Here is a 16,784-nt window from a genome sequence, read left to right as displayed (position 1 = left end):
CAAGAGATAATGTTATAAGATTATCAGATTCTAGATGGGTAGCAGTAGGAGATAGGACAAGCTACAAGGGTTTTGGGAAGGGTGGTAGGAGGAGTTAGTGTTGAGAGATGATGTGAGATGTTAGGATATATAGTTAGCATGATGTGGGTCCAAATATGGATAGCTGGGTAGCCTGTAGAGAGACAGGAAAGATTATTAGCTTAGTGACAGGAGGTAGGTAGGAGAGAGGAGGCCTGAGGTATTAAGGCAGGAGGTGGGTGGCTGGAGTAAATTGAGAGGAAGAAAGATAAAAGGGGGAAAGGGATGAAAAAGGGAGGTTGAGGGAGGTGTGTAGTGAACCAGATTTATACAAGGTTCAAGGGGGGAAGTTACAGGGGCATATAATGAGGTGGGTTAAGTAATGTTTGAGAGAGATCTTGAATGTGTAGGTCTGGGGTATGCTTCTTAAAGTCAAGGAAGCTTGCTCCAGATGATGGCTGGAGAGTAGCTGTATAAGTTCTGTCCAGCAGATTTGTTTGGTTTGTAAATTTGCAGCAGGCATTGATCTGAGCTCCTAAGAGATCAGGTGGGGGTATAGAGTGAGACCCGTGAGGAAAGACTTGGACAGGAGGAGGGTTTACTGAGAATGGAATGGATAATGAGGAGTTGGGTAAGTTTGAGGTGGTTTGGAAACTCTAGCCAGTGAAGCGACTTGAGGGCCAGACAGTGGTGAGATTTAGATGGCATGTCAGCAGCAAATCTGGCCACTTTGTTATAGGTCGATTCAAGTTTGGAGAGTAGTGTAGACTGGAGGTTAGTAAAGATTTGTGAGCTATAGAATAGGTTGGGAAGGAGGTAGACATTGGGCAGTGTTATTCTGGATTCAGGGGTGAGGAATTTTTTGTTTCTGTAAAGGAGACCAAGCTTTTGGTGGGTTTTCTTAATGCAGTGGTGAATATGAGGATCAAATTTCAGCTGGTCATCTATGATTACTCCAAGGAGCTTCGTATGGGTTTCTGGAGCTATTAAGGTGTTGTTGCGTGAGGAGATAGAGTAAGAGGATTTAAGTTGAGAGTGGGATTTTGGGAGAAAGAGTAAGAGTTTTGTTTTTTGGGGGTTGAGTGTGAGCTGATGTTTTGTTAGCCAGGTTTCAGTGAGGTTAAATGATGTTTGTGTGAGGGTTAGTAGTTCATTTGGGTTGTCAGCTATGGATATAATGGTAGAGTCATCAGCGTACTGTATGAGGGATGACTGAGGGACAGGATTTGTGGAGTTTATTGGTAAAGATGTTAAAAAGGAGGGGACCAAGGATGGATGGATCCCTATGGGACACCTGTTTTGATGAGGAGGAATGGGGAGAGGGCAGAGAGCCATTTGTCAGATTGGTACCGATCTGAGAGGTAGCTGCTAAACCAGGATATAGTTTCTGTCGAGAGGTTAAGTTGAATGTCACTGTTTCAAGGTTTTGTAATGGTTATGTCCTACTAACATTTTGTAGGGGGGGTGTCCCCCTGCATCTCCCATATGGGGGGCTGTGCCCCCCACACCTCCTGCTAATTATATGTACAAACTCCAAGATCACACTACAGTGAGGGAAAAGGTAAATTTCCTGATCCCCACTGTAGTGCAATATCCATTCAAAACAACAAATCCTCAGCAAGGAATGCTAGTGTGCATTCACTGTTGTGGATTCAAACATTTACAAATCGACATTACGAAACCTTGGAACAGTGACATTCATCCTTCCAAGGTCCACCTAACTGTCTTCTATGATTTTGATAGTAAAGCATATCAAGTATATCCATTTTTCATATGTGTTTAACTCAGAGTAGGGATGACGGAAATATAATCTTTTTGGACATCATTTACATATGCAGTGTTCTTTTTGCCTAATTAGGTACTAGTGTAGATCTTGCATGGACATGTTACAAAGAATGCTTTCTCTATGGAAAGACAGTCTTGACTGCGTAGAAAAGTGTTTGCATGATGCACATGTACCAGTACCTTATGTTACTTATGTTATGGAGCATGTTAATTTTTTTTCGCCTCCCAAACAAATTTGGCATTGTTTGGGAATCTATTCAAACTTTATGATTTACTTTTATAGCGACTCTTCTCAAAGAAGATATTGCTTACCATATCAGTAGGTCTTCAAGAAGAGGTCACTTAAAAACTAAAGCTACCCTGTAACAATTTCCTTAGTACATATGGTTTACTGTGTAGTCTGTTATCTTACTAACACTATGTGAATTTATAGCCCAAGATAATACATTGTGTTTCTCTAAGACCAGTAGGTTTCTGTGCTGATGGTGCCTATGAACACCATAAGTGTCTCAAAGAGCTGAAGAATTGTCCTTGTGATGCTTGTATATGCTGGACTTTTGCACCATTAGGGGTACATGGAGTAGGAGAATGAGGCCACTGCTACTGAAAACAAACTTAGAGGTACCGTTAGCTTAAATGCTGACTATTAAGGTAGTTCAAAAGGTACTGTTACAGTAACCTATTTTCAAAGATCTACTGTTATAGTAAGTATGCCTAGTGAAATGTACTATATCTATTGTACCCCAACTGTCCTTGGTTTTAAATTAGTCCTGAGATCATACCTTACTGCCCAGTCCTACTGCATTGACCTTTGTAGTATTACTTGATTGCCCTGTCATTTTACTTTCCACTCATTTCTTTCTTCTAATCTCTGCACAGTCTTGTTCCTGCCAAAGCGCTCTAGGTTTTCATTATCTATGTATTGCATAAATACTAAACCAACTATCTGAAGTAGTTAATCTTATTCCTATTCATCACTGACAGGTTCGGTTCTGAGCCCTCGGAACTGAGTTGTCCTAATACCAAGCTTGCGTACACCAAAAACTCTTGAGCTAAGCTGCTACCCACAATGCCCTTCTCCCAGTTACATCAGATCTCATTTGCCGCGCAGCCATATAGCAGTGTTTCACTGAGCTCTCCAGTTAAGTGTTGTAATTTTTCAAAATTTTCAATATTCTATACGTTTTTTTCTCTTAAAAACTCTTCTATACCTAGTTATCTTACCAGCTCTACCCACGGGTATCTTCTTTTTGCCATTGTTGGTAACGCCCTTCTTTACCCTTGTGGTTTTCTCAGTACCATTGTTGGCATTTTCTTCTTTTCCTTCTGTATCTTTTTTTGGATTGTTGAATTGTTTTTTTCTGTGTATGTCTGAGAAGAAAGGGACTTCGGGTTTAAGCATTGAACTTCCTGCAATGGTAAACTCCCCAATAGTGACCTGCATGAGGAATGTGTATATTGTCTGGGAGTGCCAAACTTATTTGTGAAACCTCCCTGTCAGATGTGTGTCAGTTTCAGTCAGCGGACGCTGAATGAAAGAAGAAATAAAGTTATTTTGAAAGGCCTGTTTCCTTCTCCTTTTCCTGAGGCTCTTTCTGCATCGGAGGTCTCAACCCCTCCATCTAAGGACAAAAATCATCGTCATTCTGATCCTTCTTCACCAGCCGGTGATAAGGGCAAGCCTCATAAGCACAAGGCCCATAAGTCTTCCACGGAGCACAAGATCGCCTCCTTGGTTCCGACCACCTCGGCTCCGAGTTCTGCTCCAGTGGTCTCTACAGACATTGCGATGACTTCCACTTTGGCGCCACCCTCGGCACTGACTATTACCGTTCTGACTGTGATTTCGGGTTCAGCCTTGTTGCCTGCCATTACCTCGGCACCGACGTCTCCCATCTCAGTTCAGAGATCTGTACTGATGACTTTTTTGGAGCCTATAATGACTTCCACTCTAGCTATTCCTTCGGCTCTGAGCCCTTTCTTGGCACCAATGGTCCCCCTTTTGCCTGTTTCAAAACTAGAATCCACGGTGCCAACTTTTACTGCACCACGGACCCAGTACTCCCCATCTTTGGATCTGTTTTCAGGACAAGTCTTTAGCCCTTTTTTGGACAGACCTGACTCCTCCTCATGAGTGTCAGTAAGGTCCACCAGGAGTCTATCTGAATTGGATGTGGTGCACCTGTTCGATCAGCTGCTGACAGCTAGAGTTATTACAAATTTTCCTAAAATCCATCCCACTCTGGGTTTTGGGTCCATTGCCCCTGCGACTCCCACGTATTCTCCTCCCTTGGACCCTACAGTTCCGAGGCCCATAGCTCTGATGTCTGCAGGAGGACTCCTCTCCTCAGTGCTGACAGTGACCTTCTGTGAAGCTCTGAGGCCCCTTTGGGTTTTGGTTCCTTTGGAACCACCCCTTCCTCAATCTCATGCTTGGGGGGGGTGGAATCCCCAGCTCTAGGTACAGTTCTAGTTGTTTCATTGGTTCCATCTTCAGAACCGGGGGTGACTCCTGCCCAAGTTTTGCTTGAGGCTCCATCCCCAGGAGTGGACCACATGGAGTGGGGTGTGACCCTGGTTCCGAGATTGTCTTCCTCGGTTCAGGGCTCCCATTCCTGTTTGGGTGGGCCTGCCTTCCGGGTGATGGAGAGGGTGCTTGCTTTGGGAAGTGCTCCTCCTACATCGGACATTCCCCCCGCTCCTTTTGAGCTGCAGCTATCACAAGCCACCCCCCCCCTCAGGACACCAAGAGCGCAAGCCTCAGGAATCCCCTGTACAGGGTAACCTCCTTTTAGAGTCTTCTTCAGATGCTCCCTCTGAAGAACCACCTCGGAAACAGACATGTAAGAGGAAACACATGGTCTCCCCAGAGGAGTCCCTCACTGAGGATACAGACTACGATGATGGGGAAGGGTCCCAATGGTCAGCTCCTGATGACATCCTGGAAATTTTGAGGCAGAGGGGTGACTGGAAGCCCTCCAATCCTTCCTAGGAGAAATCCGTATTCCTGCAGGCCTTCTGCTCTTGGCCCTCTACTTCTTGGGTGACCCCACCTGCCGATGAGTTAGTCAAATGGAAGAACCCTGATACCATTGAGGCCATTTCCCGGAGACCAGACAAGATACTCTCCCCTCCAGAGGAACAGCGCCATTGGTCTAGAGGCTTACCAGTAGACACTATGGTGGTGGTGGCTGCCACAAAAAAGGACCTTGCAGAGGAAAGTCCTGCTGTCCATCTTCCCAACAGAGAGTCCCAGGCAGTGGACAGATTAGGGAAGCGAGTTTTTGTTTCAGCAACCTTTGCTGTCAGGTCTCTGAATTACTTGGCACATTTTACAAGGCTCCAAGGAGATCTCATCTCTGAACTCTCTGGAACCCTTGCGGGTCAAGTTTCAGATGGGGCATGTCATAAAGTTGCTTCCCAGCTTACTACCCTAGAGTCGATCTCTAACTTGTCTATGAGGTTGTTGACCCACGCAAATGAAGGGACGGCTAGAGCTGTGGGTGCAGGTGTAGTTATGAGATGCCATGCCTGGATGCGCATTTGTGACCACGTGGACTCCTTCAAGTCTTCCTTCTTGAATGCCCCTATCAAACATTCTGCTCTGTTCGGTTCTAAAGTGAAGGACACACTAGACAGGTGCGAGCAGGATGGAAAAACCTTGTCTGCTGTTGGCCTATGTTTTTCAATAACCTCAGCGCTCTTTCTCCAGGAATCAGAGGAGTGGAAAGATGTGGCACAAGAAATCTCAAGGTCCTTTCCCTAGTGCACGTGGTGAGGATTCCCCCAGAGCCAGTGGGGGTTCCAGTAATGGAAGATGCCCCTTTCAGGGCAGAGGGGGTCCCCAAAATTAGGACCCCAGGGATTCTTTCTCCAGATGACCTTATCAGTGCTCCTGAAGCGCTGCCCGATTGCATTCCTCTGAAAGCAGTCGGGGCTCGTTTTTCTCTGCACCAAGCTGTCTGGCACTCTATTACAAATGATCAGTGGGTGCAGAGAATAATTTCCAGAGGTGATTACATCCCTCTAATCTCTTATCCAAGACCTCCAAAATGCCTTCCTGATGTTACATTCAGTCAAAGGGAAGAGGCAGCTTCAGAAATAAGAAAGCTGTGTCTAAAACGAGTCATCCAACAAGCCTCCCCAGACCAGTGTGGATCCGTTTTTTACTCAAAATTCTTTTTGGTGCCAAAAATACCGGGGACTGGAGACCCATTTTGGATCTCATCCAACTAAACAAATCAGTAGTTCAGACCAAATTCTGCATGGTCACAATACAATCCATTCTCCCATTTCTTTGGGAGGGTGTGTGGATATGCTCGATAGATCTCCGGGATGTGTATTACCACATCAAAACAGACAAGTGCTTCAGGAGTCTCCTTTGCTTCCAGCTGGGAGCCAATCATTACCAATTCAGAGGCCTGCCATTTGGTCTCTCAATGGCCCCAGAGTGTTCACGAAATGCCTAGCAGTGGTAACAGCTCATCTGAGACTTCAGGGATTCCAGGTTTTTCCATATCTAGACAATTAGCTCCTCTCCTCTCCACCAAGTGCCTACTGGTCAAGGCCCTCCGCTTCACTCTAGCACTGGTGGAGTTTCTAGGCATCACAGTGCGCTGGGAAAAATCCAACCTTCATCCCACCCAACAATTGTAATTTATAGGAGCAGTATTCAATACTTAAACAAGCCAAGTCTCTCTTCCTCCTTACAGACTTCAGAGAGTAAGGTTACAAGTACAAGTGATACTCTGTCATAGGAAGGTATCTGCAAGGGAAGTTCTACAGGCTCTGGGGTCTATGGTGGCAACCATCCCAAGTGTCCCCCTAGCAAGATTGCATATGAGACTACTACAATGGCTCCTTTTGTACCAGTGGATATCCAATCTCCATCCTCTGAACTCACAGATCCTCATTACCAATTCCTGCAGACAAGATCTCCTCTGGTGGATGAGAACAGATGAAAATCTTTGGAGCCCCCCTTCCAGCCTCCCCAACACAATGCCACTGTGACCACGAATGCTTCCCTGATAGGGTGAGGGGGCCACTTCCAGGGAAAGACAGGCGTATGGTCCAGCTTAGAGGTCAACTTGCATATCAATGTCCTGGAGTTAAGAGCGGTGCTGTTAACAATGAAGGCACTTCATCCACTCCTTCTGTCAGGAATGATTGCAATCCAGTTGGACAATATGTCCATCATCTGGTACATAAACAAACAGGGAGGGATCAAATCCTACCACCTATATCGCAAGGCCATGAGAATTTGGCATTGGGCGATAGATTCCAACCCGCTTTTTAATTGCAACGCATATCCCGGGGAGCTCCAATGTAATTGCAGACAGGCTGAGCAGATGCATCCTTCGTCCACACGAGTGGTCTCTCAACCCGAACGTGATGGCAGAAATCTTCAGACATTGGGGCCAGCCTTGCTGCGATCTTTTCGCTTCTCCTTCAAACAAAAAATGCAGCAGCTACTTTGCCCTCTTTCCCCCAAACGGGGAGTCACCGAGAGTCGCTTTGACTCACAGTTGGCCTGTGGGTCTCTTCTATGCTTATCCTCCGATACCTTTGATACCCCTGTTTCTAAGGAAAGCAATCTGGCTGAGATGCAAAGTAATCCTCATTGCCCCCTTCTGGCCTCAACAAGTGTGGTTTCCTTTCCTCCAGCCTCACCTGTTACAACCTCCTTGGATCCTGGACACTCGTCAGGACCTAATATCTCACCCACAAGGAATGCCTCCCCCAAATCTATCCAATCTCAAGCTGATAGCTTGGTTTCTCCACTTCCAGTAGTTGCCAGGCAGGAAACCCTCTCCTCACCTGTCTGCAATATTATTCTGGCATCCCATAAACCATCCACCATAAAACTCCACAGAGACAAATGGAAAAGATTTGCTATCTGGACTAATAATCACATGCTAGATCCTTTTTCATCTCCTATAGCTGCTATACTTCAGTATCTTTCTGAGTTGTTTGACAATGGGGCATCAGCTTCTACTATTCGAGTACATTTAGCAGCTATTTACAATTTCCATAACAGCTTGGATGGCGTTCCTCTTATCTCCACCTGCCTTTGCAAGACCTTTCTCAAGGGAGTTTTCCATAGCAGACCTCCTATCAGGCAACCTGTGGAGACATGGAATCTCTCTCTGGTTCTACAGTCTTTCTCTCTGCCCCGCTTTGAGCCTGCTGCGACATGTGATCTTAAATTCCTGTCATGGAAATCATTGTTTCTGGTAGCGGTCACATCAGCCAGACAGATATCTGAGTTACAAGCCTTATGCATCAAGGGCCCGTATCTAATCTTCCATAAGGACACAGTATCCCTTTGTACTAACCCATCCTTTCTCCCCAAAGTAGTGTCCAACTTCTCTGTTAACCAGTCCATTGAGTTCCCTGTGTTTTTTTCCATATTATTCCAACAAGAGAGAATACCGTCTACATTCATTGGACGTACATAGACAACTACGCTTCTACCTGGACAGGACTAAGTCCTTCTGCATGTTGGACCAATGGGACATGTTGTATCAAAAGTTACTTTATCAAAATGGCTCAGAGATTGTATTACCTTGTCATACTCCCTAGCGAATGAAACTAAACCTGTTCAAATCAAAGCTCATTCAACTAGGGCCATCGCAACTTTGGTTGCCTTTCACTCCAGGGCTTCCATGGATGATATTTGTGCAGTAGCCATTTGGGCTAAACCCCATACTTTCATCAAGCATTACAAATTGGATTTGGTCTCCAGGGGAAGAGTGGCCTTCGGCTCTATGGTTCTCAGGAATGTTCTTCCATACGGGCCACCCAGGTTCTCCAAGTAGCTTGGGATTCTGTCCCATCAGTGATGAATAGGAAGAAGATTAACAACTTCAGATAAAGAAGTTATGTCTTACCATAATGTTCCATCTGAGTTGTTGATCTTCTTCCAGTCATCATACCCTCCCACCGTCCCTCACCAAAGGCTCTTGGTGGATCTTCTGGGTCCTTGTGGTGTTTCAGGGTTTCTGTGCAGAAATGGTCTCTGTTTTCTGTTTCTTCTATATGTTACATGCAAACTCGATCTGAGGTAACTGGGAGAAGGGCATTGTGGGTAGCAGCTTAGCTCGAGAGTTTTTGGTGTATGCGAGCTTGGTATTAGGCCGACTTGGTTCCCGAGGGCTCGGAACTGAACCCATCAGTGATGACTGGAAGAAGATCAACAACTCAGATGGAGCATTATGGTAAGACATAACTTCTTTTTTCCCATTCTTTGGACCTTATTTGCATGATAGCTAAAACCCTTTCTGCTGTCTTTTTTTAATCTGTGTTTCAGATTTCTTGGACAGCTTTAACTTGTATAGGTATCATTAGTCCATTCATTAATGTTATGTTTGTATTTGCTCCATTCTTTGAATTTTAATCATTTAATTCATTATTTTGTGAGTCTGAACAGTGTGTATTCATATCTTTAATTTACTGTATTTAGGTTGTGGCTAAAAAGAGCTCCTGTGGTCCATTCTTCCTGTCAGTTTTAAATGAACAAATAAATAAAACAGTGCAGTTCTGAATAGTCTATTTTATCATTCCCCCATACTCCAGGGTTTGAAAAACTACTGCTAGGGACATCATCATAAAAAACAAATAGACTAACTTATATGGTTATTGTTATATATTCTTCATGTCTGCTTCCTGTTATTCATTCAGTTTTTGTCTTTCTAAAGAACAATTCAAGACTTCTGATTTCTTTATTTTGTTGAAACTTGAAATGTGTGATTGTCTTTTTCTTTTAGGTTGAAGAAGAGGAACCTACAGGTTATATTCGATTTGAAAAATTTCTTCCCATGATGACTAAAGTTTTAATAGATAGAAAGTAAGAGCAGTGATATTACTTTATTTGCAAAAGTGAATATAAACTTTGACTGAAGCATTCATTACAACTATAGGTATGAATTTCCTAATTGATGAAACTTGCTAAGTAAAGCTCAGTTTTTATGTCCTGTGTTTGAAAGCAGGAACACTGTAGCCTGGCTCACTGTTTCATTATCCGTATAAATATAAAGCGCACAAGCAGGATGTTTGGCATTTACTTTAGAAAAAGGCATGTGCATTGAAAGTATACACACACTCACACACACACACTCACACACACACACACACACACACACACACACACACACACACACACACACACACACACACACACACACACACACACACACAGACACTCACACAGACACTCACACATACACACACACACACACACACACTCACACACACACACTCACACACACACACACACACACACACACACACACACACACACACACACACACACACACACACACACACACATTTCTAAGTTTTGAACATGTTATAGTTTTTATGAATTAAATCATTACAGTAAATGAAGAGGTGCTTTATTTGCTGTTAGAAAATTCAAGTGCTACATTTTTGTACATTATTGGGATCCAAGAGTAAGCTTAATAGATAATACTGAAAGTCTGTAATAGTTATTACATGTACTGAGTACATTATTATAAATGACACATTAAATCCGTCTTTAAGTATATCTGAAGGAAAAGTAAACTTTAAGTCAGCAATAAAGCATTGATTGTGAAGAAAATTAATGTGTTTACTAAAGGAGAAAATTGTGAGCATTTGTATTAGTTAGGGCTTCTGAAAAAAAGATAACCTTAGCTACATTTGAAACTAGATTACTTTTTAAAGAGCAACATTTTATTATATTCAGCATGTTTATTTTTATATATGGTGCAATCCCCTTGAGTGTTGCACTTGCAATTTTATCACTGATTGATGGTACAACCAGTCTCTAATTTTATGTTTATATAATACTGATAAACTATAGCTTCATGTCAGACTGTCATTGTTTTCATTTAACTTTCGTTAACTTGCCATTGTTAAGCCTGTAAATACTTGTATCACAAATGACAATCAAATGACAATTCCATCTTGTCTCAATCTCTAGATTGATTTAATATACCTTCTTAAACTTAAACACACAAGTTAACTGTTTATAACAAAAACTGAGCTCAGTAATTAACTGGTGACCATATTATTTTATTATCACTATGTTACACATTTTATCTGTTGGACCAATGACTTCATAACTGGGATAACAGTTTACTTTATTAAATAGGTTTATGTCTTTGGTGCTTTGTTCCTTGTCAGTGCCCTCTTCAAGCTCAATTAAACAATAATCCACGACTGAGTATGGGTAAATCCTGATATACCCATATTCAGGAGTGATTTATTGCTATTATTCAATGACATTATTTAAGAAGGAAATTGCTTTCCTTTCTTAAATATTGTCTTTGTATAAGGGACTGACATGTTCCTCTATGCTGTGCCTTTTTTACTGATGTACTGAGCAGGCATATAGGACTTATGTCCCCACGCTTGCACAGTACATCAGTGCAGTGCAGGAGAAGCAACAGAAAAAAAGAGAATCTCTGTTGCTATTTTTTTCTGTTGAGATTTTATGAGAAACAGAGCAGAAACAGAAGGAAAATCAGGTACATTTCTGTTTCTTTATTTTTGAGAATGTACCTGATGTTCTTCTAGTTTGTTCTGTCCCACAGCATATTCCAATTAGAAGTCTAGCTGTTCCATGGTACTTCAGTGACATGACCTTATTTTATTGATATATGCTCAATTTACGACAGGCACGCTGATTGGGCTGTCCAATCAGCATGCTCATTTTTGAATTCCAATCAGCCGTTGTCGTATAATTTCCATTACAGAAGCCCATACAGCTCTTTTTTATGGGGAGTTATCTCTAATAGTTTTCAGTTCCATACTTTTAATCTCTGTAATCATCTTTTATACTTCATTTATCGATGGTTTGTCATTGTTTTTCCATTTCTGGTTATGACTTTCTTAGACACTTGTCAGCACTAATGACAGCAATGTTTTCAGTTTTTTAGCAGATATTATTTTATACCAACTGTACAAGAACATCTCTGTAGTAAAGTTAAACTCTCTTCTCTTCACATTACAAGATTTTAGCATATAATTCAGTTCATTTTTGTACTGAAGCAACTTCATAAATGCCAGAGTATATGCACCCAAGAATGTCTTTCTCAATCATCACCTTTCCAATATATGATTCTTGTCTGTGGGAACATATTTTTTTTCAAATGTCAAAGAAATATAGAAATATTTGTGTAGACATTTCCATGCAAAAATTGTAAATATTTCTAGATTTACTTGCACATCTAGAAATAAGACACTTTTCACTCCACTGATCATCTCTAATATCCCTAGTAAATCATTTAATCCATGCAAGTTAATCTGACTTTAATGACCCAAAAGTCTGTCTAGTTTCATCCCATTTTATTACTTCATCACCTTTCATCATCTGTATCCAAAATCAAGCTTCTTTCTTTCTTGTCCAAATGCTCATTTGTATCCTTCTTGTTACTATATATAGTATAGCCTATTTCCCCAAGGTCTAAACTTCCTTTACAGTGAAGACATGCTTAACAGTTTTATGTAGACAATACTGTACATAATATTTATTCCTTTCCTGAATCTGCCCAGATGCTCGCATGTGATCCTGTCATTACTTCATCAGATATTCTGCCTGTCATATAGTGCGATTGATGCATTTATTCTAAGTTCTGAATCTTAAGCCATGTGGCCTTATACTATGTCTCCAGAAATTCTAAACCATCCTGTTCCTTTGTTAATATTAGTTTTTCCCATTGCATACTTTCTCTTTTGTTATTCCAACATTCCTTTTTTCATATTCCAGTTTCTTGGTTGATAAACCTTACCTACATATAGAACCAGCAGGAATAAAAACATCTTAATACTTGTATCTTATTGTTGATGTCCAAAAGTAATTTCCATAGTGTTATCCTACTTGAAATATTTTCAGTGGTTTCTTCCCACATTTCTTTAGCAGCTTGCATAACATCCCATCCAAATTCTCAAGTATCTCATCTTGTTATGACTCCATAAGAAGGGGATATTCTGTACCAAGTCATCTGTTGTGACATAATTCATTACTCTACTCTTTGTTTTTGATTCATTTACTTTATATCCTGCTATGCTAGCAAAATATTTCAGTTTATCGAATATAATTTTTATATCGTGATCCAAAGTAGCAACATATAATATTATGTTGTCAGTAAAATTGGAATTTTTCTCATTAGGATTTTTACATTTATATCCAAATCATATTTGATTATCTTACATCTCTGGCTCATGGCTCTAAATGCAAAGCAAATAGTATTGGGTAAAGTGATTGCCCCTGCCTAGTTCCACACTTTAGACTGCTCACTACTGTACTTCACTCAAGCTTGATCTCCTAAGTATATGTTAAATATTAGTGTTATCTATATTTGTGTAAATTCAAATACCACAAAAGAACTCTTCATAAATTCCTATTATGCACTGTTAAAATCCTATTTTGGCATCTAAATCTAGTAACATTAATATATTGTTATTGTCCATTGCATTCTTTTGCATCATAAAGGTTATGTTGATGTTGTCAGAGTTTTGCCTGCCTGCTATAAACCTACTGTTAACCACGTCTGTTAATTTTGGCAATATCTTTGCCATTCTTTTTGCCAAAATCATCATAAACATTTTGTGGCCATGATTCACAATCAAAATATGTCTGTATGACACTGGGTACAAACTACGTTACTGCTTCATTTCAAATCAAACGTACATCCTCTCCCAGAAAAAGAATACTATTAAAAAGTACTAGATGTAAAATTAGCAAATTTGAAAAGTTACTGTACAACTGGGTTATGTATTTATTAGGGATTTTTAAATTCTTGGTTACTCATGGAGTTTAAAGCTTTTAGTTCGCATTTTTTTTTAGTTTATTTTTTTAACATTTTATCAGCTGTGGATTATATATCCTGTCTTGAGATGTACTTATACTTCAGTTTATTTTTTCATAACACTGAATACATTGAGTATGTTTTTTATCTTGTTATGGTTCGCAGAACTTGTATTGTTACCACTAATTTAACCTCTTTTTTTCTGTAAGAAAATAAAGTAATGGATTCTGAAACAAAAAAGTACTAGAATTAATATATATATATATATATATATATATATATATATATATATATATGTGTGTGTATGTATATATATATATATATATATATATATATTATTATATCCTGATTCTATTTCATCCATCCATCTGATCAGACTATTGGGACTCATGCTGTTTGACAGAACTGATCTGGCCATTTGCCATTGCTGTCAGCCTCAAGCTCCTAAACTTTAGTTTCCTATAATATTTTGCACACCCACTGCTTCAGTTCTCATTTGCTGTCATTGGGAATGGTCAATCCACTCCACACCAGTTAAGAGCTCTCTATTTTTACTGATATATTTCCCTTTTTCTTCTCTCTTTATAAATACTAGAGCTGATGTTGTCCTTTTCATTCTTCCTCAATCCATGGGTTCAGATCCGATCCTCAGATCTGACTCGGCCGCATACTCTAGACTTTGGATCCAGCTCTCAAGCTCCTTTCTGTATCCATAATGCATTACTCCATCCCCATTACCTCAGATGTCATTTGTTGCCATCGTGGACAGACATAGGTTCCTCTCATAAGCATTATTAGAGATAATTTCATGAGTTCATCCTTTTTGACATAGTTCTGACTTTATCTTAGCTTAATTTATCTATCTTCCCTCTTAGCTTACTTGCAGGATGTTAGGACTTTTTTCTATTTATCTTCTTATTATTCTTGGTAAATAATAAATCTTTATTACCATTTCTGGTATCACTGCTTACCCTTTTCTCATTAGGGTATTTCTTTAAATTACCATTGTTGGTAATTAATCCCCTTTTTCCTTCCCTTTCTATCCAACAAAATGCTTTTTTTTTTTGTTACGTTGGATAGTCATCTACCATGTCGGATAAACCAACAGGTTTTAAGAAATGCACTTCTTGTCAGCATAAAATACAAAATTTGGATGCCCACAAGAAGTGTATTTACTGGCTTGGAGCTGGGCACTTGGACACTGTATATACCATATGCAACCATCTTTAATCCAAGAACCTTGGCAGATAGACATAGCAAACTTATTCTAAAGGGTTTTCTCCCTGCTACATCTTCTTCAGGGGCTCAATCCCCCTCCAAAACTAGCAAATCTGTTTCTCTGGAGCATAGGAAACACTCCCCACTGAAGTCCCCCAGGTCTTCCTTGGAGCCGCCATCCAAAAGCAAAAAAAATTTGGATCCGACTCTATTGGATCCAGAAATTCGACACTCAGATCTGAAGCCATCAGATCCTAAGGCCTCAGCTCCATTAGTTATAATAATAAACCCTACAGTACCACCCTTGGATCCTAGGTCCTCGGATCTGAAGCTGGGTACTTTTCACAGAAGTCTTACTCCAGAATTTGCTATAAAGCCAGTTTTCATCCACCCTGCCTTCTCCATTGCTTCAGACACCAAAGAAGCATTCCAGGCCTCCATCCACTACTTACTGTAGGTCCTCCAGAAGCTTATCGGAAGCAGATGTAGATAAGATCATGATTATTAAGATGATTAAATTTCAACTAGCAGCTATTTCTAATTTTGACATGTGGAACAGAAATTATTCGCTGGCTTCATCCAAATTATGCAAGGCTTTTCTGAAAGATGTTTTTCTTCTAAGGCCTCCAATAAAGGATCCCTCATCACCTTGGGATCTGACAGTTGTGCTACCAAGTCTAACTCAAAAACCTTTTGAACCTTCAACTAAAGCTGATTTAAAATTCCTTTCATGGAAAACAGTCTTCTTAGAAGCCATTACTTCTGGAAAGAGAATATCTTAACTCCAGGCTCTTTCTTCAAAGCTACCTTACATCATTTTTCATAAAGACAGGGTTACCTTATGGACAAACCCATCTTTTTTACCCAAAGTGGCTTCTGAAAACAACATTAACCTATCCATTCACTTACCGGTCTTCTTTCCAAAATTTTCCAGTAAAAGAGAGTACATGCTACATTTCCTTGATGTGCACAGACAGTTATGTTTTCATCTTCACAGAAAAAAACAAAGTAGAAAATCAGACCAACTTTTTGTCTCTTTTTCACCAAAAAGGCTGGTTTGTCCAGTTTCTAAAGTCACTCTGGTCAAATTGATTACAGATTGTATTTCTTAGATCTATTCTCAAAAAGGCATGACTTTAGCTAAACCTCCTAAGACTCATTCAACCAGATTCATGGCTGCTTCCCCTGCTTTATGGTCAAGAACATCTCTTGATGATATTTGTGCTGCAACCACATTGTCCAATGCTCATACCTTTATTGCTCATTACAAATAGGATATTATCTCTAGAAACGAGCCACCTTTGGTTTGGCAGGACTCTGGAAGAGCCTTCCATGAGGGCCACCCAAGATCAATGTAGCTGGGGACTCTTCCCATGGGTTGAGGAAGAATGAAAAGGACATCAGATTTAAAGGTTATGTACTCACCATAACTAGACATCTGTGTTGTCTGTTTTCATTCTTCCTCAACTTCCCTCCCCTCCATTCCCCATCCATCTTTCCTGGAGAGACCTATAAGATTGTATTTGGAACCGGCAGTCCCGGGTTTGAGCCCTTCCTTTCTCTATCAGCTATATGTGTCTCTGTTTAGCTATAGGGTTCTATGGCAACAAACGCGATCTGAGGTAATGGAGATGGACTAGTGCGTTATGGGTGGATGGAGGAGCTTGAGAGCTGGATCCAAAGTTTGGAGTATGCAGCAGAGTCGGATCCAATGATCGGATCCGAACCCATGGGTTGAAGAAGAATGAAAATAGACAATACAGATTTATTTATCATTTATTTATTTGCATTTGTTTTCTAGGATAGTCCACTGGGCCTAAGAGTGCCCATTTTCATTGGAGGTCCGGGGAGAAAAGCTCCACATATTACGTATACATTGATGAGATAAAGTTACATAACGACTGTTAACAGATTCAAGTTACTAGTAAGCAGCATTATACAAAATACAAAATAAAATAACAATGATTTCAT

General features: G+C 40.6%; 1 protein-coding gene across 1 annotated transcript in view; it reads left to right on the top strand.

Annotated features, from left to right (window-relative positions):
- EFCAB2 (EF-hand calcium binding domain 2) overlaps window positions 1–16,784 on the top strand; it is a 610,154-nt gene that overhangs the window by 397,189 nt on the left and 196,181 nt on the right. The window contains exon 4 of the mRNA XM_044058128.1: window positions 9,570–9,649. Coding sequence (XP_043914063.1) covers window positions 9,570–9,649 — 80 coding nt within the window. The remainder of the gene's footprint in view (window positions 1–9,569; window positions 9,650–16,784) is intronic.

This window comes from Protopterus annectens, chromosome 1.part2 (genome assembly GCF_019279795.1).
Source record: "Protopterus annectens isolate FY-2018-M chromosome 1.part2, PAN1.0, whole genome shotgun sequence".
In the NCBI taxonomy this organism is placed as follows: domain Eukaryota; kingdom Metazoa; phylum Chordata; order Ceratodontiformes; family Protopteridae; genus Protopterus; species Protopterus annectens.
This window is presented reverse-complemented; position numbering and strand designations above follow the sequence as displayed.